We start from the raw sequence: 27,620 nt of genomic DNA on the forward strand, positions 1-27,620 counted from the left end.
TCTCTTATGGCTTAAATATATGTTATAACAGCAATCCCTTTTGATAGTACATGATTATCTTAAAGTGAGTGTAGTTGTAGTGCGTTAAAGGCGACTGTTCAGTCATCATAATGTAATTCAGTAGTCGTTATAAGCTTTTAGGACAGAAGAGGGGAAAACGGCACTGAGCCATGACATTCTCTGTTTGGGCCTGGGAGGCTGAGGAAAGAGACACCCAATTGAGATGATTAGAGCTAGACCTTACTTGGTCAACTGTAAATCATTTAGCTCCATTTGTTTCCCTCGCTTTCTTTTAACCCTCTCTTCTACTCCCTCGCTTGAGATGTACAACCGTGTTCTCCCGCTCTCCTCTACAGAAAAAGAAGATAAAATAAGCAAGGATTGGCGGGTCAGCCAGAATAAACATTGTTTTTTGTCAGTACAGCAAATGAAACACCTGGTGCTGGTAAACGCAGAGGACATATTTCACATCGCCTTGACACTCGGGATTAATGCAACATCAAATTGTTTTAAAAATGGGGACAGCCGCTACCCGGAGTAAATCATACGCCCCCTTTTATTAAAGTTTGCCTTAGAATTTATGTTTTGAACGAGACAGGATGGCCTGCGCAGAGACGACAGATGAGACTGGGAGTGGGTGTTGAAATCGCCCTCAGACAACGTGTCGTAATGCAAACAGGAAGTTTGGACTGAGCCACTGAATACTGCTGTGGCTTTGAGGAGATTATTTCCTCCCTCACCTTTTTTTTTTTTCTTTAGATAAAGTGATATTTGTCGTTCTTTTCTGTGGGAACCAGTGTGATAGACAGGGTTCTCCGTCTCCCAGATGATACAGCGAGCATATCTTATGACGTGCAGGCTGATTTCCTGGAAGGGGTGGGTGGGGGGGGGTTGCCTCGACAGCCGTGAGAGAGAGCGGAAGACTTGGTTTGTGTTTGCCGAGCTAAAGTTACAAGAGCAAAACAGGGGAAACCAGATGAATGTTAGTGGATTTGATCTTTAATCTGTGAACCTGAGTACCTGGCCGCTGTATTCAATCAAGCCAACCCCTCTGTGTGACGCTATCAGTCTTCTTAAGAGTGTACTCCACGCTGTCCAGGCTGACCACCGGCCGACCACCAGCCATCCCTCTTCGTCTGACTAGAGGCCCTCAAACAGATTAATACAAGTAAAACTCATATGAATACTGAATAATTTCATTGATTTATAACTGCATCTGTTTACCTATATATCATATTGTATTTTTATCATCTGTCTTTCTGTCCCTCTAATTCCCCATATCCATCACTGCAAAGCTTTTGACCGCAGCTCTACACTTTGTGTGTAGCCGGCAGTGTCTTGTGCTGTATATGAGTAGGGAGCTGTATACAGCGTCTTGTGTGCTGTGTTGTGGTGTCTGCTGACTTCTGTGTACAGCCTGTGGTTCATTCCATAAATATCTGTGGCCTCTGTGATGTTATTCTCAGGCCCTCTGCTCTGTGAGAAGATTGCACCACAACACTTGTATTCCTCGGCCTGCAGTTAGAGGTTTAGGGGGATTAGGAGGGAGAAAACCCCAGGCCTGGGCCCGGCCATACATTTTTATGGCCATTTTATGCACATGATGAGGGTGAGGGGGTATTAGGACTCACCACAGGGGAATCAAACAAGTAAGCCACAACTTATTTTCCCTCTCTCTTTTGGCACAAAGTGGAGGGGCTGTAGGGATGGCGATGCTGGTCCATTCGTCTTTGGGTTGGTCCAACACTTTGGTCCATTCTGAAATATCTCAGTGATTATAGATATTCATGAAATATGGTACCCATTGTCCAAAGAGGATAAATTCTAGTCATTTTGAGAATACCTTGATCCATTTCCTGAGGCCACTGAGACTGTCCAATTTGTTCAACATTTGACAAGATAATGTAAAAAGCATTGCATGGATTTTCGTCTTGGATCTTCATGGTCCACAGGATGAATTGTGATGATTTTCATGACCTTGTCTGGCCACATTGTCAACTTTATACACACAGACATTTGAAAACGGGACAGATTGCCCTCACATTTGCTGAACAAAATCCTATCATGTTCTGGATGAACCCTTTCAATTAATTTAACAGTTTCAACCCTTTCATGTAGCATGATCATCGTCATCATCATAAAACCTAGATCTCTAAATGGTTGGATAACCATGAATGAGTTAAGGCCCCATGTGTTATGGTTGCCTTCTCTCTAGCACCACCTGCAGGTTGAAAAATAACTGCTGTGTACATTTTCATTCTCACCGGAAGATAAACCCTTTTAATTTTGGTAACAACATGGCCCTTCTTCAGGCGCCGCCCAAATATGGATCTCACGTGCAAGCTGACCAAATGACCTCATTAACCCTGAGTGTGCGCAGTGCACTTTCTTTTTTCCTTTTTTTTTTTTCTTCTTTAACATCTGTCTGTTTGGTGGCATCCAAGGTGACAGACCTTAATTCAGAGCTTCCCGGAAACCGCTCTCTTGTGTTTTGGCACGCTGCTGTCAGTCCGGTCGGGATGCATGCTGACAGAGGCGAGAGGGATCACCCCTCAGCTGTCCAGCACTCATAAAAGGGCCTCATCCAGGGGTTGACCGCCAGGCCACAGGGCTCCACGCTCAGTGACTGTGCCTGTGTGTGTGTGTGTGTGTGTGTGTGTGTGTGTGTGTGTGTGTCCTGAAGCAGGATATGAGGGTTCTAAGAATACACCCATACCGCCAACCTAGGAAGCTCTGTGCTCAACTGCAGCACATTATACCGGTGATACCCTGTCAAAGTCTGGTGTGTGTGTGAGAGAGAGGGAGAGAAATTGTAAGTGCATGTGCATTATTGTGTTTTAGTTCCTTTTCTCCCTGCTCATGACATGTTGATGTTCTGGCATCCTGTGTGGTTGGTTTGAAGCTGTCATTGCACTGACAGGGAGACTCTGACTGGCCAGTCACACAGTAGTAGCGGAGGCCAGGTGGACTGTCAGGGGAATTCAGGAATACCGTATTGATAGTCAGTGTGTCTCCACTTTGTCTAGTTTCTCTTCTTAGGGTTTACATGGAAATAGCTGAACTTGAGCCATGTGTCGATATGCACAGCGAGGGCTGAGACGATAAATTTGGAGTTTTTGGCAACTTTTTTCTCAGAGCAGTGAGGCTCTGTGTTTAGTTCCAAAGTAGTGCTCTTAGAGTTGTCAGCAGTTTAGTCCTTTGGCAAATTAACGAGAATAGCTAAATCAATACGAGATTATAATATGGTAGTTTGTTATTGTATTGTCATTTTTCTTTTCAGTAGTAAGAGAAATCTAGATGTTGAGTTCCTTTATATACAACTGTTTGCCCTGTGTGTATTTCTGTAGGCATGTGCCCATGTATATATGTGTGTGGTCAGTAGTCTCCTGGCAAGCGGCAGTTATCAGTAGGCTGCACAGTAGAGCATCAGACCAGAGCAGAAGTACGAAGTACGAAAGAGGAAAAAAAAAAAAAAAGAAAAAAAAGAAGTCAACCTCAAGAAAGAAGGAATGTGCAGATGCTTTCAAATGTCCATGTGTGAAGCCACAAGCTCTTCTGTGGCTCTGGGAAGCCAATGTGAAACCAGTGGCGTAATTGCCTAATGCTTGTGTAATAAGAGGCACATTACAACCCCAGGAGGCCCAACCAGACTTGAAAGAACCAGAGGCTGGCACTAAAGTGGGTTCATAACTGTCCTGCTCCTCCTGGTCTTTACCAGTTGTTTTTACTCAGTCCCGCTCAATACCAAATAGCGTATTTATGATCAACTCTTATGTATGTGTTTGATTAGTCCCTCCACGTTCACATGTTCGGCCTTGTTCCGCCACTTTTCTACCGTCTTGCTTAACACACAAATATTCTTCTTGAATAAACAAAGGCAATATGTGGAAATTGAATATCCTCTGTTTTGTTTTTGTGGTCTTGAGGCAGTCACATCTTAGCAGTCCTTACTAATGCATCAATAACTGTGTGAGTCTCTGTGCAGTTTGAGCGCCACACTCCAGGTTGACCCCAGCCCACATTTTGGTCAAGATTATTTTGTGCTATTTTGAATATCTGTATGACGTAAGTGAACCAAATGCAAAGGGTAACAGATCTTTCCCTTTCCCGTTCATTGTACTTAAAGAGGCTGTTGAGTTATTATGGATGTGCACCTACACGTATCGTGTTTTGTGTACTGTCCAAATCAAACACGGTCGTGGGTTTTATCCACGGGATCAAGCTTTAGCAGGCTGGCGTGTACGTGTAGTGTGAGGCTGAAGCTTTGCAACAGAGTGCAGTGTGTGTGCGTAAATGTCAGTCATGTTACTTCAGCCACAGGTTTGAGAGAACCACAGAGGGAAATGTGAAGCCACCGTGTAGACAACTCTACTGTGGTGGTCCCCTTTTCTTCTCTCCACAACATACCCCCCCCACACACACACACACACACACACACACACAGCCCTCCAATCAGCACCCCACCCCTGTTCCTTTATCATCGCACGCACGCAAGGCTCTAGTTACACACCGGGGCAAAAATTATTAACTTCATCAAATATGCTTTGCTCCATATATTTATGCTGAAATGAAATGTCCAACTGTTGGCAAGACTTCCCTCCATTCCTCAGTAATGACGAGGAGACCAGTGTTTAAAGCATCATTGCCCCGCCCCCCCACCCCCTTGATATTTTTCCATCTCCTCTTCTAACAACTGAGAACGCATTTGAAGAGCTTTGAAAGGAGTTCGGGTTCTTTTTTTTTTGTTTTTTTTAAGGCCTCACATTGTGTGCAGCCTGCTAATGGACCGACATTATTAGCATTTTAAAGCCACAGAAGAGGTTTTCAGCAGAAGGCTGAGGGAGAGACCCAGCTGACAGACACATGTTAAACAGGCAGCGCGGAGAGACAGAGATCACACATCATAACCTGACATGTCATACTCTGCACAGAGAAGCATACAAACCGTTCTCACACACACACACACACACACGCCATCTCACACACTGTGCAAACAGTATAAGTACAAGCACGTGCACATCAAGCACACCACACACGTGTTCTCAGCCACACACAAACCTCACCGTGTTGTCTGTCGATTCTGTGTATATTTGGGAGACATATACATGTAGAAATGCAAGTATTTAGCTCTCTCATCTGTCCATGATTTAACCTGTCTCCTTCTTTCTGTGTCGTCAGTGCAGAGTATTGTATCCCAGCCACATGAAGTCAACTGAGAGCATTAGGGAGCTGATATATAGAATTTCAGGTTATGATTTTTACAGTACCATATAGGAATCCATCTTTTGAAAGATTTAATTATATTTTTTCCCCCAGCTCCTGTAACCTTGTCTACTGTGTATCATTAAACCCTTCCACATAATGTGGTCTACTCTCCCTAGTATGCTTTTCGCCCTGAATTCATTTTTCTTCTTCCCTTAATTAATTCTTCCTCCTCTCTCCACCCTACCCTAATTGGGTTCAACTTCCTGCTTTGTATTACTTCCCTGTCCACACATGACTCAGTCTTCATGTATCCTACAATCCATGTCTCCTATTCCCCTCCACCCAGCCCCTCAGTGCCAAGTCATCTCACGGGAGGTTTTCCTACCTCCTCCTTACTCTCTCCCTTCTTCTCTGCGCCCCCCCCTCGTCTGTCCCCTAATCTCCCTCTTCTCTGCAGGATGTTGTTGAACATTTTCTACATGTGCCCTCTTCTGTTCTTCACCTCCCACTTTATTTGGTCTCCTCGTTGCTCCCTCTCGTCGGGTTCTCTCTGGTCAGCTCACAGGATGCTGTGGAGCATTTCCTGCCACCAGGGCTACAGGAAAGAGCCCTGTTTGATGTGCCATCTCCTCTAATTCTTTACACCTGGACTGTTCGCTGTACAGATTTTCTATTCAACAGAAGCACTACTCATTCCCTCGTCCCCCTCTTCCTTCCTTCCTTCCTTCCTACAGCATCCTTTACTCAATTTCTCAATCTCTCCCTGCAGCCTCTTGCTTCACTGCATGCTTTTCTGTTCAATATGCTTTTGAGACTTCCACAGGGGGTAGAAAATTCCACGGAGGCACAGGGGGCTGATGTGTTAGCGTCATGTCTTTCTCATCTCTCAGTTCCTTCTAATAAAAACAAGGCCCAGTTCGGGCTCCAGCTCAACACAGACGCTGCTGAAGCTCTGTTTTGCATGTTTTTGATTTTTAACTCCCCTCCTGCTACTTCTTTTATTATTTCATCCCTTTTTTCTATCTGTTTGTTTCTCTTTGTTTTTTCACATTAAAGCTTCTCAGTGCCTGCAGCTGTTTGGAAGTCGGCATTGGTGGTCAGAAGTTTTGGCATTATGTTGCTTGGATGCCATATTTTCACAGCACTGCCTGTTTAGAGTTGTGGTTTGTCAGGAGCCTGGCCTGCAGGGGCCACTTCCTCTCCACTGTTCTGGAGTCACTGTACCAAAACACTGACTGGCAAGAGAGGAGAGGGGAGTAAAAAAGAATAAGATGTTAGGAGAGGGAGGAGAAAGTGTAGGATACTAAAAGAAGAGTAGGAAATGATTGCAGGGGGGGTTATGTAAAGATGATGTATACAGAAGCAACAAGGAGCAGAGGTGATGGAGGTTATCTTCCACTGGAACATGCCTCTTCTAATTTCTCTAATATCATTATCTCTCAGTGAGTGTTTTCTGTTCATTCCGTGTCTCACGCAGCAGTTTTCTCTCCTCTGTCACTTCATGACTTCCATCTCCCGTAGCTTCTCTCTCCCTTCTGTGGTTCTCACATTCTGCGTGGCTCTTCCTCTTTATTGGAACAAGGTGCAGTGCCGGCAAACACAGAAACAACAAGGCTCGGGCTGATTCTTAGAGAACGCTGTCATTGCACATGTTCAGTGTGACAGGCTCCAGATGAAGCTGATTGAATGCAGCCTTTATTCCGACTCTCACCTCCTGTAGGTCTCTGAGATGTAGCCATTTCAGCAACCTGTTGTTACACCAAATCTCTTCTCGCGTGACTTTTCTGTCTGTTGTTCCTAATCTCTTCAGCCAGTTTCTTTGTCCTTCTTTCACACTATATTTCCACGCAATTGACAGGATAACGTGAGGACAACTTTCACCTCATTTAACCCTCAGAAGTTGGACCATTTCACTCAAATTAAGCAGCGGGATTGTTGTGGTGACATGCAAATTTATTCATACACTGCTTGACACAACAGAGATCAGCCAGAGAACAGTCACAGCCACTATGGATAGTGATTTGTGTTGAGTGGTTTCCTGATACTTTTAAGTGGAGGAATTAGAAGACTCGGTGCGGTTTACTTGCATCTCTGTAGTAGATTTTCTATTCAAAATCATGCAGGGTGCGTTGGGGTGGCAGCCCCATGTCGATCAAAAATCAATGAGTGGTTACCTGCTTTGAATACATAGTACCTCTGGGGAGAGAATTAATGAATAACGTCATTATTGTTATTAGCAACACCTGTGCTTTTCCTACTAAGTCAAAATGTATGCTATGAAAAAGGCCTATAGAGCTTTAAGCTGTTTTTTGTATCACTTCATTAGGCAAGTGTCTACTTAAACCATTTGCCTTCAGTTTACGTTGTCTGGAGCTAAGCTGCATTCGTCTCAGTCTATTAAACTCCCTCCTTTACTTCAACTGCCTTCGTGCTACATTTACATTTTCCTTCTTGTTGATTTTAAGTGTAGTTACAGTGCCTCTCCCATCCCGTTTCTGTACTTTTTCAACACTTTTCCCTCCCCAAATCAACAGCAACACTCGTGGAATTACTGTACTGATTTCTTCAGTTAGCGGGGAAAGGGGGAAATCTCCCATATAGAAATGTCACTTTGTATAAATACACTCGGCGGTTTGGATGAATGCAAGATCCGCTTCAGAATTATAAACACCGCCTCTGCAGTCATTTACAGAGGAGGAAGAATTAGCTGGTGTAGGAAGCATGTGTGCCCCAGATTATTGTAATTATTTTATGCTGTTTTTCCTTGCTGACATAAAAGTATTTGGACACTATCTCATGAGAAAGCGGTTGCAGTCATGTAGTCTTGGGCTGCACCAGGGACTTGTAAGCCGTTCTCATATTCTCAAAGTCCGACCTGTCTCTACTCAAAGCTTGTGATTTAGACATAAGTTTTTAATTCCATTATGTGGGAGCTTCCAGCAGCAAGTCTTTGTATTTTGTTTCATTCCGCCTTTTGTTTGCTGGAAGGAAATTTGAATTAGAACAAAATGTTGTTTAAGGTCAAGGCTAACGTCAACGAGAGGGACCTACTGTTTTAGCTATCCGATTACATGTTTGTTCAGCCTGTCTGCTAAACCTGTAGCATACGTTAACCTAATCAAATATGGCCATCATTTCCCTGACTTTGTTTAGGAAAATTGTCATTCTTTATCCGAAGAAGGATAAGGCCTTGATATGTAATCTCGTTGCTTTAAACATTTGTCAGAATTCAATAATTGCCGTAAACAATGTGTAATCAACTTCAAAGTGCTCTGCCAAAGACCCTCGTTTTCACAGATAAAAATGAGCATCTTCAAAAATACACACAACGCGCCTTTGTGTACACTAATGTGAACCAGCTTGGCAATACTGAAGTGCTTAATCAATATCAAGTGGAAAAAACAGTAGTGGTTCATGCTGTTGGATCCATAAAGTGGGCCTAATTTTACAGCTCCATAAAACACCCTCCTTGCCGGAGCACGGATTGAACAATTTATGTGCAGGAGTAAATCACAAGGAATTCTCCGAAGACTGTAACCATCTTGGTTCGAGACTCATATCATAGAGTGAATGTATATTGCATGTGCCTGTGCAGCTTTGCCATAGGATTCTTTCGCGTTTACGTGTGTGCTTGGATGTCTGCTCGTCCTGATAGTGTGTAGTTATGGGCTCGAAGACTCCAGAGTATTTCTTCTCTACGGTTATAAGGTTTGGGAACGATAAGAGGAACCACTGCTCCGTGTATTTTCTGGCAATGTGGACAGCATGTCTGATACAACATGTGAAGTGCAGCTGTACAAGTATTGCTCTCGCTGTATCATCAATTATCGTCAATCTACTTGAAACTGCGTCAGCTGGAATAAATTGTTTTGGTCCTGGGTGATTCTGACTCCTTTATGTTTCAAAAGAGGTTTGATTCACTTCAGGCTTTGTCAATCAGACCAGCGAACACGCCGAGTTCCTTGCCAGAGACCAGGGACAGACTTTGGATCTGGAGTCTTCCTCCAGCAAAAAGGATCATTTTCCTTTAATTAGTGTAAAAGTAGCATTGAGGTATGTGCCTGTTCTACTTTAGCTTGATGAAAATGACTGCATAAGAGGGCAAGCCAGATCCTTGGCTACTCCTGCCATGTTCCCTACTGCAGCCAGTTATGAATAATCTATTCCACGCATGTGTTTAGCGATTAATTAAAGATAAGGCCTCTCAAATTAAAATGGCGGTGGGATTACATCATTGTGAAATTGCTTGGTGGGGACACAAATCTGGTTTCAATCTGAGGTCTGAGGAAGTCAGCGAGGCATTCCCTTCACACCTCTGCATCAGGGGCCCACTGCTAAAACTCTGCCTGACATGTTTTATAAAAGCAGCATTATGTCCATTTTCAGAGCAGGGAGGAAGCATATCAAATCTGTTACTGCTAACAGAGGAAGTGATTTCACAAGCACTGGCCCACTCAATTTCATGGGAAAAATGGTAGCTTTGTCGTGCGGTGATACACACACACACACACTCACACACACACACGTAGTAATTCTCAGCAGCAACTTCAAGTGCATATGTTATAGCAGACGTTCTAAGACGGATTGATGCGCGCACACAGACCACGTCGGCCATTTTCAGCAGCAGTCACTACTTTAGTTGTTTTTCACAAAGGAGTCCTAGGTGCCTTTTTCAGTAGATCCATTGCAGATGTACCTACTGTATGAAGGAATCCAGTGAGAAGTCAGTGCCCTTAAAAAGCCGGTAAATTATTGTCCCTGTTACCCAGGAATGTTCCGTGCTTAGAGCTACATGCAAGCAGAAGCAGGAGAAGAGCACAGTTAAGGCTCAACAGACCAGGCTCAACAGTGTGTGTGTGTGTGTGTGTGTGTGTGTGTGTGTGTGTGTGTACAGAAGCATTGGAGATGAGGATGACATCTGTGTGTTTCAATAGCCTTTGCGATGCTATTAGCAGGGACAAACTGCAGAGCACTGAAATGCAAGTTTGGAGTTGCATCAACATTCTGACTGATGCACAGCCAAGGAAATGTGATATGCTACAGCTTTAAAAATACTTTTGTGTTATAATGTGTTAAGAAATGAGTAAGTGTCCACTATGTGATTGTAGCAAACTGTATGTTTTTACTGCGCAATGAATCATGGAGTATGATGAAAGATTAGCAGTTTCATTTGTATAGTCACACGTGTGAATTCCGCAAAACACACATCAGCCGGAGCCAGATGAAATATCTGCTCAGTCTTCACTCATGGTCTCTTTGCGACATGGAGCTCTGATGCAAGAAGCAGGTTTTGAATGAGTGCATGATGAGCCTATAAATTTCACCGGCCAGACTGACATCTTTAACAGGCCGTCATCATGGCGAGCACATGTTCGCCAGTGTCTTCAGAGCAACACGACTAATACCGACTGTGTTTATAACAATATAACTTCTCTGACATGTGAACTGCACGGCGGATAAATGACTCCTGCAATTAAGATATGTTGCAATCAAAGGGCAAGTCCTGACTTTTGTTATACACCATGTCATTGTAAACAGAGGGCCTTCTTCTGTAGCGCCTTCTCTCGGCTCCTTACTATCGCGTACCATTGTCACGAGGGTGGTATGAGCTCGGGCTAAGCCATGCTTGTATTGTATATAGAAGTAATAGTTTCCCCCTAGGATCTTGTGTAAATATGATATAATTGGTTGAGTATGAGTGTCTTTAAAGTGCAATCAGCCTAATGAATAACAGGCTTCTGTTGGGAGCAGCAGTGGAGATGAGTAATGCTGTTGGGCTCAAAAAAGAATAGATTATTGTGTTTTTGTCATGGGAATTTGTCCGTACATCAAAGCCAAGACACAATGCAGGAAAGCGGCAATTTATGTTTATTGCGTATTGTGCCAGTGACAAAAAAAAAAAAAAAAATCTACTTTAGATTGGAATTGTTGTACTTGGCTTAAAACACCCACAAGTAAGTACCTTGTTATTGCCAAGTGTGACAAATTGTTGGAGCATTGTCGCAGCTTTGTTGTCTTGGATATTTTGTTGTTTTTGTGACTGTGTTTGACTCCTGTTGAAAAAGCTCCAGTCATCAAAAATCATTTTAGTAGCAGCAGTATAAAAATGAGCCCTGAGTGACTGGGTCTTATATTCTGCTGACTCGCCATGTTCCACGACATCATTTTCCCCTCTCACTCCGAGGGCTGCTCAGCGTTCTAATTCAGAGCCTTAATTACCATAATTGGTAGATGCAAATTAACAGCAATTGGACTTGACTGGGGTCATAAATCCACAGCTCAGAACTTGCAGAATTTTCTGGCAATTCAGAGCGGACCACCGTAGGCAGGGGTGCTTAACTTACTAAGTAATTGCAAGTTTCATGAATCATAATGCTTATGAATTCCCCCTCGGCACACACACGGGCCCAGTGGGACTCCGCTGTAAGCCACTGGGAGCCACAGCAAGCGGATTGAGAAGCCACCGTGCAGCTTTGGCTTCCCCCACAACAGGAATACCATGGAGGAGCTGCTGGGTGCTAATGGTGTTCGGCTAATAACATTTGGAGCCACGGAGGGAGAATGTCAAAACCCCAATTGAACACTTCATTTCTTAGAAACTATGGATGGCTGATACTATTTATGCTGGCCTCACAAAAAATGTTGCTTTTGCATTTGAGCACCACAAAATGAAATGACTCAGCAAGACATGAGCTGTTAGTGTTTCACGTAGCATGTGCTCTTTCAGTTCAAATATGCAGCGGTGGGTTCTGCTCAAAACAAAGAACACTCGTGAAATATAGCACATCTGTGTACAAACCTAATTTAGCTTGACTCGGCCGAGTTAAGCCCGAGATCTCAATGAAATTTCTACTCAGTGTGTATGTTCTACCAGGAGAGCAGAAGCCGAGGGCCCCATCTCTCTTAAACACACACTTACAGGCACATGCACACACACACACACTCACACATTTACATACGCTCCTGCCTCTGTTGAAAGTGTAAGCAGACATGTATTGCATGTGATTGTTGGGGAAATGGAGTGAAAAGCAGGTCTGGGGTTGTGGGTTCAGGTTGCGGGTTTCAGAGTGACGAGAGCCAGAAGCCAGCGGCGCTTGGTATTACCCTGGTGCTTCCTGCCCCACTGGCCTGGGGGCGGGGGGGGGGGGGGGGGGGTTTGAGAGAGGAAGGTGGGAGGCTGTTTAAAGCCAAGGGCCATGATACACCCTGCCCCACAGGATCCCCTTCAGCAAGAGGCTTTAACACAGCCCATTGCTCCCACACTCCTACCATTGGGCCCCGAGCCTCAACCAGATCCCACTGTGGTTTGTTTTACAACCTTGAACCACGGTTAGCCTTCAAAACCATAGCACGGTAATCAGACTCTCCCAAGATTCCACTTTCGCTCTTTTTCAACGAGCCCTTTTCCTTATTTACCCATTGGCTGTGCTCAGTATGATTCTGTGTCCGTGTAGCGCTTTTTCAATGCATTTCACTTCACTTTTCTCACGAGTCAGCCTCTCCTATCGTGCAAGTTCTATATTCCAAGTCTGGATGCTGTTTCAAAGTTGTGTGCAGCAGCAAAGTAAATCCTCCACTGGTTACACCTAATGCCTCCATGGCATGCAGCAGCAAGCAGTGTGTGTGTGTGTGTGTGTGTGTGTGTCTGCATGAGCTCATTTGCTGTTTATCAGTATATACATGTGCATTAGCTGAGGTGTGTGTTAACTGGCGTGCTTTATGCATGTGCCCAGAAGGTTCCTCCTTGAATCCTATTACCACCTCAGCGCACAGTCCCAAATCTGCTACACGTTAAGCACTCAGTCCTCCCACACGTCCACTTAATAACACAAATCATGATTGATGCTCTGCCCAGCACATGCATCGACCCAAAGAATGCTAAACAGAGGAACATAACTAGCAATTAATTGCCCATTTGTAAATTTGTCTGCATATCTTCTGTTCAAAGGAATTTGGAACATCATTACTTTATTCTCAGTGATGAAGTACCAGTGAATCGCTCTTTTCCAAGTCCTGCATACTAGATACATAACACTGCCATGCCTTCACTGTTTTGTCTGCTGTTTCCCACTGGAGGGCTTGAATTGGATGGAGGCTTTGACTTTGAGCCATAATAATGTTGGACGGGAGCCCTCATATTTCAGCTCTGATGCGAAATCGGCCCAGTGGCTTTTTCGGACTCAAATTGGGTTTAAATTGTGTCAGAAGAGGGAGAAATGTTTTTTAAAATAATAGCCATGAATGCCATGAAACTGAGCGTTCGTACTGCAGAGCTTTTGATCCGTTTTTATAAATAGCAGAATTTTGTCGTAAAAAATAATGTTTCTGTGGTCTTTTCCTGCAATTAAAATACGGTTGGCTCAGGAACAAGGGCAAAACTAAGTACTTGTGTTTGAGAAAAATTTCTCTCCCACTCTCTCCCTTCCCTCCCTCCCTGCCTTCCTCATCTGCAAAAGCATGTCATTTATGACTTGTTATTTTCATTTTGCTCCATATTTTCCACATGCTAGTGGCAGGCAGATGTCCGATAATGGCATGTGAGACCCAGCAGAAGGGTGTGCTCCACCTGCCTCGCTCTGTATGTTTTTAGTTCGTCCGTGTATATGGTGGGCAGAGTGAGTGCCGTGCTTTCCCAAGGCATTCTCTGATTCCTCTTGGCCAAGCAGTGTGGTCTTCACATGACCAATCAAATATGTCAAACCTCCAGTGTTTTCCCCCCACATGTACAACAAGAAAATCTGGCTTCAATTATTATTGCACCCCAAGGGGAACTTCCAAAATTCCTCCCCTCCTCATTTGTCAGAAATGAAGCTCTCTCGTTTCCTGCGATTGGCTGAAATATGTCTTTTGATATTAAATCACACCGGTTTCCACTGGCTGCATGACCAAGACAAATGTTTATCATATTTATTTATGTCATTGGAGATGACCCTGCAGCTCAGCAATGCAGAGACTTGGCTGCAGACTCCCATGTAATGTTGATTATGAGTAAGAGAGTCTCCTAAATAAGCTGAAGTTAAGAGATAATTTGGAAAGCATATGAGGTAACTGTGGTTTGTTTAATGTGAAAAATACAGTTTGGGGCTGGGGAGGGTGATGGAGGTACTGTTACAAAAGCCCTAATGAATCTAGACTGACACATCCCACCCAAATCTTACAGGGCTCTTGGTTTGATTTCTATTATGCTCTGTTGATAAATGTGGTTCCAAATGTTGATTAAGGATCTGTTTCACTTGTTTGTATGTCAACAAATCCAGCTAAATCCAGTTATACACCTCTGATCTCCCATTGCCATTGTTTTTGTACTTGGTGCGTATTGTCATAACATCACGCTCTGGTAGAGGCCTTCCCAGTGTGGCTCAGGGAGGGAAACGCTATATGAAAATTGCCATTGACGTTGCCGAAACAAATAAAACTACTCATGCTGCCGCTACATCTGTAGCCATTTTAAGCCCTTATTTATACCATTTAAGCTCTCATTTGAATTCACCAGCACAAATAAACATATCATAACGAACCGAAAGCCCTGATGTCATATGCAGATGTCGAATTTTGATTATTCCTTTTGCCTCGTGAATTCGTCAGGATCTTGTCTCTCAAAGGCAAAATAGATGACATCATTTTTTCTTGGCGCTGGCGGTACGGTGTTTGCTCACTTGACTGTAGCAGTTCAACTGCAGAGAGAGCGCTGCCCGCGCCTGACGTATCTCTACATCTCTTCTACCATATTACAGTGTGTGTATACTGTGGTCCTGTGTTTCTGGACACCGAAATAGAAAGAGAGAGGGCAGCAAGAGCCGCGGTCTCCAGACTACTGTGCCGTCCAGCCAGGGGTTTAAGCAATGTTCACTGCCAATGATAAGCTGGCATGAATCAGAACTTTATAAAAGGCAAATGATTTCACCTGAGGCATGTGGGGTTATTTATCTGAGGCCCGGCTGTACAAGCACCAGAGGCTTTGATTTAGTCATAAATCATCCTATAAGAAACTTGTGCTACTAAACCACTGAGCCGGAGTAGGCAGAGGGAAGAAAGAAGTCAGTAGTGGTTAGGGCCTGCTGCCAGAACCTCTTTACTGGTTCAGTATAACAGACTACCTGGTCTACTGCTGGAGTCATGTACTTTATTGTAATTGACTATATAAAGTACAACCTGACCCAATGTGACCCCCACAACAATAAATAAAACCTATTCATGTTTTATACCTTTAGGTTAGTTGGACTGTTTGTTGGATGTGACTGTACTGTGCACTGCTCTCTGCAATGTGCTGTTGACATGATGCACTTTGTCAATCTAAGTCTACGCCTAGCCCTGGCTTCCTAGAATTATTAGCGCGCCACATGATTGGTAAAGTGACTCAACCAGATGCCCTTTTCTCCTCTCTTCCCTTTAGGCGCGCATTGAACCTTGGCATCCTGCGCGACCCGGGTTCAGAGGTGGAGGACCGCCAGTATCAGGTCGACCTCCAGTCCATCAACATCGGAACGGCTCAGTGGGAGCAGCTCAAGCCAGAGAAGGAGGGGATCAAAGGAGGGGTGTCGGCGGAGAGTGAGAGGAGCTCCCAGAACCCGGCCCTGGAGTGGAACATGGCCAGCAGGTCAGGAGACACTTCGGTGTTTGCATGAAAGGCTGAGGGACAGATGAGGATTTAGATGATCCAAACAGAGATCAAACCAGGACTAAAACGTTTGTGATTACTGCCCACTATTCATCAGAAGCACACACATTAGTTGATGATGTTAGCGTTATTTGATCGTTTCCATTCTTATGAATCGAGTAAAAAGCTGACTATAAAGCTACAATAATTCTTTACTAGTGAAACATATTATCCGTATAGCCAAAGCCTGATATGCTGAGCTTAAGCCTCTTTGCCACTTAATTATTAAAAATGCATAAAAGAGCCATTCTGTTTTCTTACAATGACCGGCGCAAGTGTAATTCGCCCTGCTGCTAGATTACACCGTTACACCCCTAATCAGGTGCTCTGTGTGTGTGTGATCTGTGAATGTCCCAAAATGTATCTCATCAGTCTTGATGTGGGAGCAGCATGTAGTTATTGAGTTAGCTCCCTATCATGGAGCCTCTCCATGCACAGTCATAATTACAAACCCTGTCATTTTTTTATAGACTCGGGAGCTAAAACAAGCACGAGTGTAACAGCCTGTTTGGCCCCACATCCTTTTTTTCCACTCATGTTTTGAGAGGGAACAGGCCCAAAAATCACAGAATCACAGGCAAAGCGTCCAGATTTGTTCCCTGTCAACTAAAAATAAGCCCCATGGAAGAATGCAGCGCCGAATCAACACGGGCCTGATTGAGACTGAGTGCTCTCAGGTCATCGGAGCATAGAGCGTGGCCGGCTGGAGATACACACACCTTTCACAGACGAACGCAGACACACTCAAGCACACTAACAATCATACATACTCGCCATGAACGTTGATATTTTCTGGACTGTGTGTCTTACACACACACACACAGTATGATGTTTGGAGCCCTGCCAGCAGAACGCAGACTGCTGCTGCTGGTGACCCTGACGCTGAGCCCTCAGCTCTTAGGCCTGCTGTAAGACCCGTTATTGTTACAAACAGTTTGTTGCCCAAAAATGCCCGAATAATAGTGGAATAAGTTGGTTGATTTAGCTCTTCCAGATAGAGATCTTTTTTTTAGGCAGAATTAGGCTAATGTCAAGTTAAAGTTGACTTTATGTAAGACGCGGGGCAAAGCACCAGTATAATGATGGCAAAAGCATTTTAAACAAGTTTGGTTACTTTATATGTTTGGTATAAGTGTTGATTTGATATTTGAAATCAACTCATGTTTGAAAAGAAAATGAATATAAGATAGAAATTCTTTAATCCTATTGTTAACATTTCATTCCAGTCATTTATGATGATGCTTTCAGCCAGAGTGACTCAGGATGAGCAAGCAAGTCCAGCTTTAGTTTTTTGACATTTCAACAAGACAAAGGAGTGGACCTATGGGACGGGTATCTCCAACCACAAGACCACCCTGATTTCTTTTTACTCTCCCTCTGCCTCCCCAGGAGTTGTGACCATCCCTCCCACAATCCTCCTTTGTCTTGACCCCCTCTCACCGTGGCAGCCAGGCTCTGTTGTAAAACAGTCCTTTTAAGTAGCGGCTTTGGACCTATGTTGGAGTCTTACACTCTCATGACGGAGTCTGACGAGCTCATATGAGCGAGGGGCTACTGAGGCTCGACCCCTGTTTTTTCTTTTTTACTCTCAATTTGTCTCTCTGTCGATGAAAACGGGGCTGCTCGGGCCCAGTGCCAAGGCCAGATTGTCTGACAGGGCAATGAGGTGAGATTTTGGGCTCACACTTTGGGCTCCAGAAGATGCTGAATGCCTTTTGAGTAGACTCAACTTTCGTTAGACATACTATAGCTGCAGGTCTGGATTTCTATTCAGAACTTGATCACAGGATGACCTAACATGTAGCTTAACAGTTATTCTTGTACTCAAAGGATTGACACACAGTATTATATGATAATGAAGGTCACGTTAGTTTAACAGCGACTTGTTGCCAACACAGTGTCGTAGTGATGAATCATCTAATAATCAGAAGGCTTTATCTTCGTCTCTTCTCATTTTCTTATCCTTAATTAAAATTCACACCATCGAGTAAGTGTGCTTCTGTGTGCTCATGCTGAGAAGCACACAGAGGTTGTAGAGGTTTTTGAATTTCACCCTAACTCTCCTCTAACTTTAGCTTCCAAACAAATCATTCAAGGTGGCTGTGGTTGCCTCCTCCTCGTTCCCCTTTCTCCTCGCCGCGGCAGGGAACAGCACCAGAGGTTCTGTTGGAAAATGGGCTTCGCTATACTGCTATGTGCTGCAGTGTATACGCCAGCCTCAGCCACCACCACGACCAAGTCATAACTGAACATGTGATTTAGAATGTTCCAACACACTGAGGAAAGGGGAGTCAAGTTCACAGCTTTACTTGTCTGCTGCAATCACCCGCAGAAGTACAACACCTCGGTTGTAACAAGTTTTGACACACACCACTTCCAAAGTTCACACCTTTCCCTCATTCCCTACATCGATACCCCCCTCTCTCCCCAGCTTTGGACTTGTGGCATGTTCACTCTGCAGTTTTTTGGGTTCAATTCCAGTAGTTGCGGATCTGCAGTGGCCTCAGTTGGCTTCCTGAGGTTTTGCTAGGAAATTCCAGCGCCATGGATCCACTGACAGGATCTGTCCTCGTCACAGTGTGTAGTTGCCGGCTAGGAAAGACCCTGTGTCATGGAGCTGTGAACTCTCTCCATCTCCCCTCCTGTCAGCCACCCAGTCCAGGCCTCGCTCTCTTTGTGTCCATGCCATGGATGTCTCCACTTACCGTTCACACTGTGTAGCTTTGTATGAAAACAAAGTCATTCTTTCCGTCTTTTGTGCTTTGCACCACACCCATTCAAAGGTACACACACAGAGACACACTGAGTTCTCCGGCCCAGCCAGAGGATCCCATATTACTGGTAAACCGAGCCTCACGCCTCCTAGCCTTGCTGGTGAATGATAGCACCTGTCCCCTGCAACGAGACACTTATTGTTTCAATCCCTGTCTGAGGGAAGATTAGCCAACACCAATTGGCCTCACAGATCATTTCACCTCTGAAATAGGCCTCCCTCAAACTCTCTATGCAAAGAAATGTGTCAGAAAATAATCCCTTAAGGGCACTGGTAATGCACATTTGTGTAGCAGAAGTGAATATGATATTGGTTCTGGTTAAGTACTGTACTCTAGGCCACCTAGAAACAGGGCCTTTTATAATCCTGGCCAACTGTAAATATTGGAAGCCGTACCACTTGATTGTTTTAATAGCAGCAGATGTGGCAATTAACACCACCTTATAAAGCCCACTTGTATATTTGTTTTACTGCTAACAAATGTTCCCACAAATATGGCTTGATTGTGGGAATGAACTTCAGTGAAATGGATAGAGTTGAGATGTGAGAAGGTCTCTATTTGATCTTGTGTATACCATTAAGGGGTGTTCCCAATTGAGACTTGTCAAATAACGTCTCACTCTGTCTCTGTAACCATATTCAAGCTTCCAGCTAAAAGGTGTTAGAGCAGAAATATGAAGGAAAAAAAAAAAAAAAAAAAGCTCACTTGTGGAAATATTTCACAGGTCTGCCCTGCGAGAGAAAATCAATTGTGAAGTCTCTTATTTTGAGTTCAGCGTTTCATCCTACTGGTTTGAATTTTAAAAGCCAGCGCGAGTTTGAAATGTGTGTCTGGCTGTCAGCTAAGGGCAAAACAAAAGCTCCGTTTTGAACATTTTGTGGTTTTGACTGTGTTGTGTTGACTTGTCATGACCAGGCAGATGGGACAGTCTTGCAGATATATTACAACTGGTAACCATAACACATCATTAGTAAATAAAGGTTGGGGGATTTTACTGAATAAGTGCTCCCTCATGGTGGCTGTTTGTATTTTAGTGTAATGCTGGTATCACTTCAACACCAGGACTATACGCTTTAGACTACAATATAACTATACATATAATATACTTTTTAAGTTGATGTAAGGTGCATTATACGTACGCCTGCTTGAAAGTGTTAATCTCCAACTGAAGAACCTTGATTACAATAATGATCTTCACATGTCCAAATTCATCCCATAGTTCTTAACAGTTTTTAAGAGAATATTAACAGCAGAGTTATGGGACCTATTCGAAGAAATGTCTGCTAACACTTGGATCTGGTATGTGTCTCTGTCCAGTATCAGGAGGCACCAGGAGCGGCGGGCCATCCTGACGCCAATCCTGACGGACTTTTCGGTTCGGGTGACTGCCGCCCCGGCCATCATCTTCAGCAAGAATCTGTCCCCTGACTGCGGACAGGCAGAGGTCAGTGTCGACACAACACACCTTCTTATTAATCCGGCATTACAGGAGTGAGTGTGTCTGTGCTAATTAAAACAGTGTAAGTAATTTAAAAAATGACAGTATCTGTATTTTTAACGTCAAAGTTTAATGTCTGACGATGAATGACAATAGGTCCTGAGGATTTTCTAAGAAATCCACAGTCAGTCAGAGGTTGCATATTTTTCATCTACTTTGTAGTAGTTTGTAACATTGACATCTTGTGCCCTTTGACCATGACCTGTTATAACCATGATTGCAACCATTACTCTCGCAATCCGTTGTCCATATGAAAATAGACATTATGTGAGATGTCAGAAGTATTTACGCTTTGCCTCTTAACATACAGTAACGTACTCATTAGGAATCCCTCGGCCCGTCCGCCATGTAATGGAGGCTTTTGACCCACAGAGTTCAAACCTTTCTGCTTATACAGCTGATGTTTTCTGGCACGGCTCTCTGAGACTTCCTGCTTCTTTGATGCCTCGTCCGTCCGCTAACGTGCCCCTTGACAATGCGTAACAGCTAATCCATAGTTTGCACTGACACACACAATGTGATTTGTATTACAGAGCCAGTAACAACACAAACAGGACTTTGTACTACGTAGTGTAGATAAATTACAACAATTTCTAAAATCCTACTCGTTTTCAACTAACTGCTTCAAACATCTTTATGCGTGCACACCACACAAACGTAACAGCTATCTTTATTAAATCATTCATGTAGTTATTCAAATCTATGATCTAGAGTCTAAATTTTCACTCACCCCTGCAACATGTTCTGTAACTATTATTATAACCTTTTGATATAATGACCTTCATGTGTTACAATTACTGCTGCTTGTAGCAATAATCATCAGAATGATAATGCACTTAATATGTTTTACGCATCTAAATAAGAAAAAACAAATTGTGACATTAATGTTACATTGGATATTGAATAAAGTATTAGCCGTCCTTTTTTGTTTTTAAACAGTGGGTCTGAATAGATTGTGTTTACACAGTAGTGGCCAAATACCATTGTGTGTAGTTACTGTAGGTCTGGCCCATGTGTGTGTGGTTCAACCCAGAGTGTTAGTGAGTGATATCCTGTTAGATGTAGCCTCCAGGCTGAGGCTTGAACTGCTGGCTGTGGGTGGGACCCTGGAGAGGACGGAGGGAAGAGGGGAACAGGGAACAACTGAGCTGAACAGAGGGGAGATAGAAAGTGAATAGACTAAGAGAATGAAAGTTAAGAAGGAGAGACGCAGTGCATGAGGTCACAAACAATCCTGATGTGTTACTGAATGTCTTTCCTGCTCTCTCCGCCCATCTCCCTCTTCTAACCCCCCCCCCCCCCTCCCACCACCACCGCACTGTCTCCCTCATCTCACTCTAGGAGGTGGTGGTGTGTGGCCACTCTCTGGAGGTGAATGTGACCAGCAGTCTGGATTTCTACCTCAGCGTTGCCCAGGTGCAGCTCCTTCAGCAGCTTCTCAGAGACAACATGGTGGGGACGTACGCTCCGGAGAAAAGTGCTGAGGTACATACTGTAATCAACAAACATGAGTACAAATGCTGACATCCACTCACCAATACATGGATGCATACATACACAAAGTCACATACAGGTTGTTTAATAGAACTTGAAGGCCTCTATTAGGACTTCATAGGCCTTCTGATTAAAAAAAAAAAAAGAAGCCTGTGATAAAATGCACTACTTTTAGTATTTAGTTTGTCTCTCGATCCAGCATGTCTTTCCACTTGTTCAGTCTTTAGTTTGTCAGTATACAATATAATAAAAGCCTGCTCACACATCACACGTTGGCCCTCAGATCACCCCTCTCTTGCTGATGATTAACGTCTTGTTCATCTTCATGAAGTGCCACAGTTTGACACACATCCATTTACAAATCACTGCGTGGGGCTATGCCAGTTTGGCTCAAAAATCCGTCTCGACCGTTTTCCTGCTTCAGTGCCCCTAACTATCGGCCCCTGACTATTTTGGGTGAATCTAACACATTTAAATATTTACTCACTCGGAGCAAGGCAGTTCTCTAATGTGACCTTAGTTTACCGTGCTGTGCTCAGCTGCAGCTTTCAGGGCCCTTTCTATTGTTTACAGGACAGGGAGCTCCCAGGCGCCGTTTGCCCCGTCTGACCGCTTAATGAAGCTTTCTAATGGAACACAATATAAAAATATTTACCAGCTGTGGTCAGGATGGGAGTCATAGAGGAGGCAAGGGGACTGGGGAGAGAGGGGGGGTGAAATTAAGTGAGTTAACAGAGTGATTTTACTGTTATCTCCTCTTAGGAGTCTGTATGGGAGGATGTGTGTACTGATGTGCAGTGACTGCGTCAGATGACTCAGACCCCGTAACGGCTTCTGTAAAGTCATGTGGTTAGCTTCCCAGGAAAAATGTAAAAACGCATTAAAGGGATATTACCACTACGGATGGGCTTGACAATGCTGTAGCAACTAATGCAGACAATACAAGCAGTACCTTCTGTGTATACACAACATCATAAAACCAACTGTTGAAATGGACATCTTCCAGTCTGACAGTCTGTCCGTCAGCTTTGTTAGTGCAACACTATAGAAACAAATGAGGGAAAGACGTAGTGTGAGGCTCACTGACTTCTTTATTTATTCATTTATTTAGTTATTTATACAGTTAGTCCTAAGGAGGTGCCTGCTATGCATCTGGTTTTGATTTGGGTGATCTCGGAGCCCTCACCCCTGACTTGTAATGATTCATGGCTTGATTCTGCTGAGGGGCAGCTAACGGCTGCAGAGGGTTCATCCAGGTTCGAGGCAGGATGAGAAAGTTCAGCTTGCAGCTATTCTGGGAGGTCCTTTGGCAACAGTTTAAAAATCAGAAAATGTGACCCCCCCCCTCCCCCAAAAAAACCAAAACATTAAGCTTAACTCCATTTAAGAATTTTTTTTTTTTTTTCAACGCAAGGAGACTGTAGGCCCTGTAAACTGAGCATCTTTTCCAACCTTTCCAGCAACAACTAGCTTCACATACACAAAACCTCCCTCTATGATTTCAGTTTTCTGTGCATGTGCACCGGAGGAGCTGGGTATTAAGGGTATTGCTCAAGGGCACCGTGACAGTAGCTGCTAAGTGTTATGTTCTTTTCCCCAGCCATGTTTCCCAGTTTAGCCGAGGATGGGAACAGTCAACTTTTTGTGCAGCTATTCACTTCTAACCGCTGTGTTATTGCTGCCTTCAGCTGGATTAAGTGAAATTGAAATGACCCATAGGTCCAGAGTGATGTAATATAATGATCATCCATCCACTGTTGAGAAATGAAGAATATATGCTTGGGAAAATACCTCTGCTTGTATTTAATATTCGCTTTTTGGTCACAGTTGTTGGGAACTCTCAGTGTTTCACTTTTTATTTTTATTATACCATATTAATTTCAGGTGCATTATACCATGTTCTTTACTCATTCGGTTTTATAGTAGTGCCATTATGGAGCGTAACAGTATCATTAACACTGAGGTCAGTCAGTGTGTGTCTTCACCTCTGTGCAGCTGCAGAGCGTGGAGGTTACTCTCAATAAATGTGGTCTGGCTTTGACTTTTTGGACTCTCTGTAAAACTATTTGTACCTCCATGTATCTCAGTGTCGTAAGTCATTTGGCGGCCGCATCTGTCCGGCTGCTTGGCCCAGGCCCTGCAGCGGGGAGGTCAGCGTGACTAAGGCATGGTTGGGACTTTTGTGTTCCGGTCTGCAGAAGCTCATTCTACAAGCTGCAGAGCCCTCTAGTGGTGCATTTGACTACAGCATCATGTGATTCCATGCTCAGGCCCCAGCTCCTGAGGGCTGCTTCTCTTCCCTCACAGCCTCCTCTGCCAGCAGCCTGTCTACCCCCTGCTAACACATTAGACACACCACTATCAAATAATATCAGTAGTATGTGCACTGACATTGTTTGTATGAGTGAGTATGAGTTTGGAACAGGTAAAGGCTTTTGATATGGTTAGAATAGACTAACTGGATAGAATAAAACAGATGCCTGTCCGCCCCCTGCTAACAGGTTACAAATAATAATCATAAAGTGCAGCTGTATTTCCATTGCCAGTTTCCACATTTATCAGAATCTGGATTTGGAGCATGTATCTGTCTCTCTCTCTCTCTCTCTTTTTTTCTTTTTTTTAATTCAAACCCAACTTCCGTGATGATATTTATGGTATTTGACAGTTTTGTTTGTACTTCCTTTATACAACCTGTTCAAAGGATTCTATTAAAAACAGGTCCTGGATCTCGAGCATCTGGTGCAGGGGGAATTGTTTTTGTTGTTGTGCTTCAATAAAGCATCTCCGCTCTCACAGTCAGCGCTGTCCCCAGCAAGACTTTAAATTAAACACTGCTCTGTGCTCACTCTTTCTTATTTCCAAACCCCCCCCCCCTCCCACCCTCTTTTTTTTTTTTCCTAGACATTTTGAGAACACGCTGTTTGCCTTGAACAGATTCTCCACAATCCCGGGCACTGATTTCAAACAGTTCCCATCGCCCCTCACAGCTGTGTTTTATTGTCTGGGTTAATGAATTTGTTTTGTAGGGGCTTTTGGGTTCCCTGGCAGTGGTGAGGCCTGCCAGGCGCGTGGGCAATGTGTGCGAGCCTTGTGTGTGATTTTGGTCATTTCTAGCCGCTGAGCTGTGCTTTGAGAGAATCTGTCCACACACACACACACACACACACACACACACATTCATGATGACTCCTCCCTGCATACGTACATACAGATGCCGCCCTGGATTGTTATTTTCTTATAATCTGTTACATTCTATGTCGTCGGGCATTGTACCCAGTTGTCCACAGTTTCAATACCAGTTTACACTGAAATCATGATTGAGATGCAAAGCAAATGCAACATGATTTCGGAGCGGCCCATAAGCAGATTTGTTGCTCTTTAAGTCACTGCATTATTAGGATGTTTATCGCAGCATTAGCTACGGTCCGTCACAGTTTGACTTCGTCTTTATACTCTTTGGTTGATGGTAATGATGATAAAGTGAGGCTGGGTTGAGATCAGGCAGCTTTCAGCAGCAGGAGGTCCCACAGTCAGGGAGCTATGAATAGATGATAGAGCGGCTTCTGGGACTTATCTCACTGCTCTGTCATCACCACTGTCACCCAGCAACACAGAAGTGTATACATTCACACACACACGTGTGTGCACACACATACATACACATGGTCCCCACATTCTCTGCATGGTAACTGCCTGCAGCCTTTTATTTGGGAGCCAGTACTGTAATGCTGCTTTATGACTGAACAGCTGACCTGTGTGTGTGTGTTTGCATTCTGTGCATCAGCTCTGCTATGACATTATTTGGTCTTCAGAGAGAGCGTCAGAGAAGTGAATGACTTTGTGTAAAAGTGTGCAAATCTCTCAGCAGCTTCTCGTTCCAGTCTTTCCTCTCCGTGAACCACCACCTCTTCCTCCACACACACACACACACACACACACACACACACACACACACACCATGCCATTCTCTTACGTCAATGCCATCCATGCCCTTATGTAGATTTACAGTGCAACCTGTTGGCATCTCTGTCTGGCTGTCATGCATTTGCCACAATGACAAGCTCCCAAAGTATTTCAGTAATGTCCCACCAAACTGGGAAAGAGCAAGAATAGAGAATATTAAAAAAAAAAATAATTGCTTCCGTCATCCCATGTTGGTATGTCTCTCTCTCTTTTACACACACACACACACACATGCAGAGGCAGCCCGGGTCAGCCATGTGCTTGTACCACAGTGTGAGAGGAAAATACCCTCTGGTGCAGGGGAAGTCCCGCTCGGCTTCATCCTCCACCTCATCCTGGGATGATTACACGCATGGGAAACAGGGCTTTAGACTTCCTCCAACACTCATGCACACACACACACACACACTGATGCCAGTGCACACACACAACTACACACCAAGGCAGTACCCAGGTTCAGGACCAGGTATCAGGCCTCACAGGAACCTCTGAATTACAGTTTTTAGTAAACACACATGGGGGAAACCTCTCAATCACCCATTACCTGCTTTATCTCTACCCCCCCCCCCCATCTTTTTTATTTCCTTCCTTTTTGTATCACTTACCACATCAGTTGACATTGTGAGGAGATATGCATCTGTGTCTATCACCTACTTTGTCTTAATTCTCAATCTCCTGCATCTTTTAACCTTCATCCAACTCTTCTTTCATTCCCCCTTTTTAATCACTCTCCTCTCTTTTTCCATGCTCTTCGTCTTCTCTCATTCATCTCTTTTTCCCTCTTGGGACTGGCACAGCTCCTGGTTGGAAAAGTGCTGGTCCTTCCAGTGCTGGCTAGTTAAGTAGCTCGCTCTGGAGACAGATAGAACGTGACAGTCTGTAGATTATGATATTACTGCACTGTTACATCTGTGTAGTTTTAAACGCCTGCGTTAAGGACGCACACGAGCGGCGCTCTCACGCAAAGCTGGACCAATGCAGCACTATAGACAGCGGCGTGCATCGCCGGCCAAGACGAACCGCTGCGATTTACAGTAAGCACGAACACGCTGGTAGGTAGCTGGTTTGGTTTGTCAGTGGGTTTGGACAACAGTTTTAGGTCATTAGTGGGGAGGAGGCAGTGTTTTATTGATTCTTGTGTTTTTTGTGCACGTCATCCACACAACCACACTCAACTATTAAATGAGTTTGGACAGTAAAGGTTTTTTTTTTTTTGTATTATTGTTTCATAGATTTTAGAGTTGTCTATTGTCGACGCACATGAAGGTTCAAAGCTTTCCATTATTTTGTTTGTCTTTTGATAGAAAGACCATACTGTGACGTAGATCAGTCAGCAAAGACACCACCTTTGCGTGCAGTTGAATAAGATAATAGATAAATACCTATGAAACAATTGAAGACCTTTCTGCACCTCAGTCTTCACTCTGAATGCTACTAAATGTCACACTGTGGGAGAATGGAAGCTTGGTGACCTATTCTGCCCTCTTGTATAACAATTTAGCTCTCGTCCATGTAGGAGTATTAGCTGATGTCAGAAGCACATAAGACGGCTTATCTAAGCCATGGTGTTGTTGACAAGCTTGGCTCAGTGAGCGACCTGGGGCTGGATCCTTGTCTGTGTATGTTTAAAGTAAACCATTTCCAAGGCCGCTCCTCTTTGTGATGAGTGTTTCATATTGTCTCGTAGCTGTTGAGCTTTGAGAACTGAAGTTTCCCTCTCGACCTCCGATCTTTCCAGGACAGTGAGGTGTCAGAGGAGCTTTTATGTGCTCTGCTGGCCAACAGAAATAGGGAGACATCACATGAGAGTGAAAATCCGAAGCATGGAAAAGGAACAGAGCAGACAGTAAGAGAGTGGAGACAGCTTGAGAGAGAATGGCCAGAGACGGAGAATGCAGGAGGGAACGAGGAGTAAGGGAGACATCCACGGAGATGAGACACAGTGAGAAAAAGAGAGTCTGAATCCGGTGTTTGCTTTGATTCCTGGCTCTGTCCAAAGTATTTGTCGGTAAATGTGGGAGCTGACGTT

General features: G+C 44.0%; 1 protein-coding gene across 1 annotated transcript in view; it reads left to right on the forward strand.

Annotated features, from left to right (window-relative positions):
- The window catches only part of LOC139290685 (intermembrane lipid transfer protein VPS13B-like), a 307,621-nt gene that overhangs the window by 184,137 nt on the left and 95,864 nt on the right, over positions 1-27,620 (forward strand). Inside the window, exons 32-34 of the mRNA XM_070912524.1 lie at positions 15,599-15,802; positions 19,954-20,080; positions 21,476-21,619. Coding sequence (XP_070768625.1) covers positions 15,599-15,802; positions 19,954-20,080; positions 21,476-21,619 — 475 coding nt within the window. The remainder of the gene's footprint in view (positions 1-15,598; positions 15,803-19,953; positions 20,081-21,475; positions 21,620-27,620) is intronic.

Source organism: Enoplosus armatus, chromosome 9 (assembly GCF_043641665.1).
Source record: "Enoplosus armatus isolate fEnoArm2 chromosome 9, fEnoArm2.hap1, whole genome shotgun sequence".
Taxonomy (NCBI): domain Eukaryota; kingdom Metazoa; phylum Chordata; class Actinopteri; order Centrarchiformes; family Enoplosidae; genus Enoplosus; species Enoplosus armatus.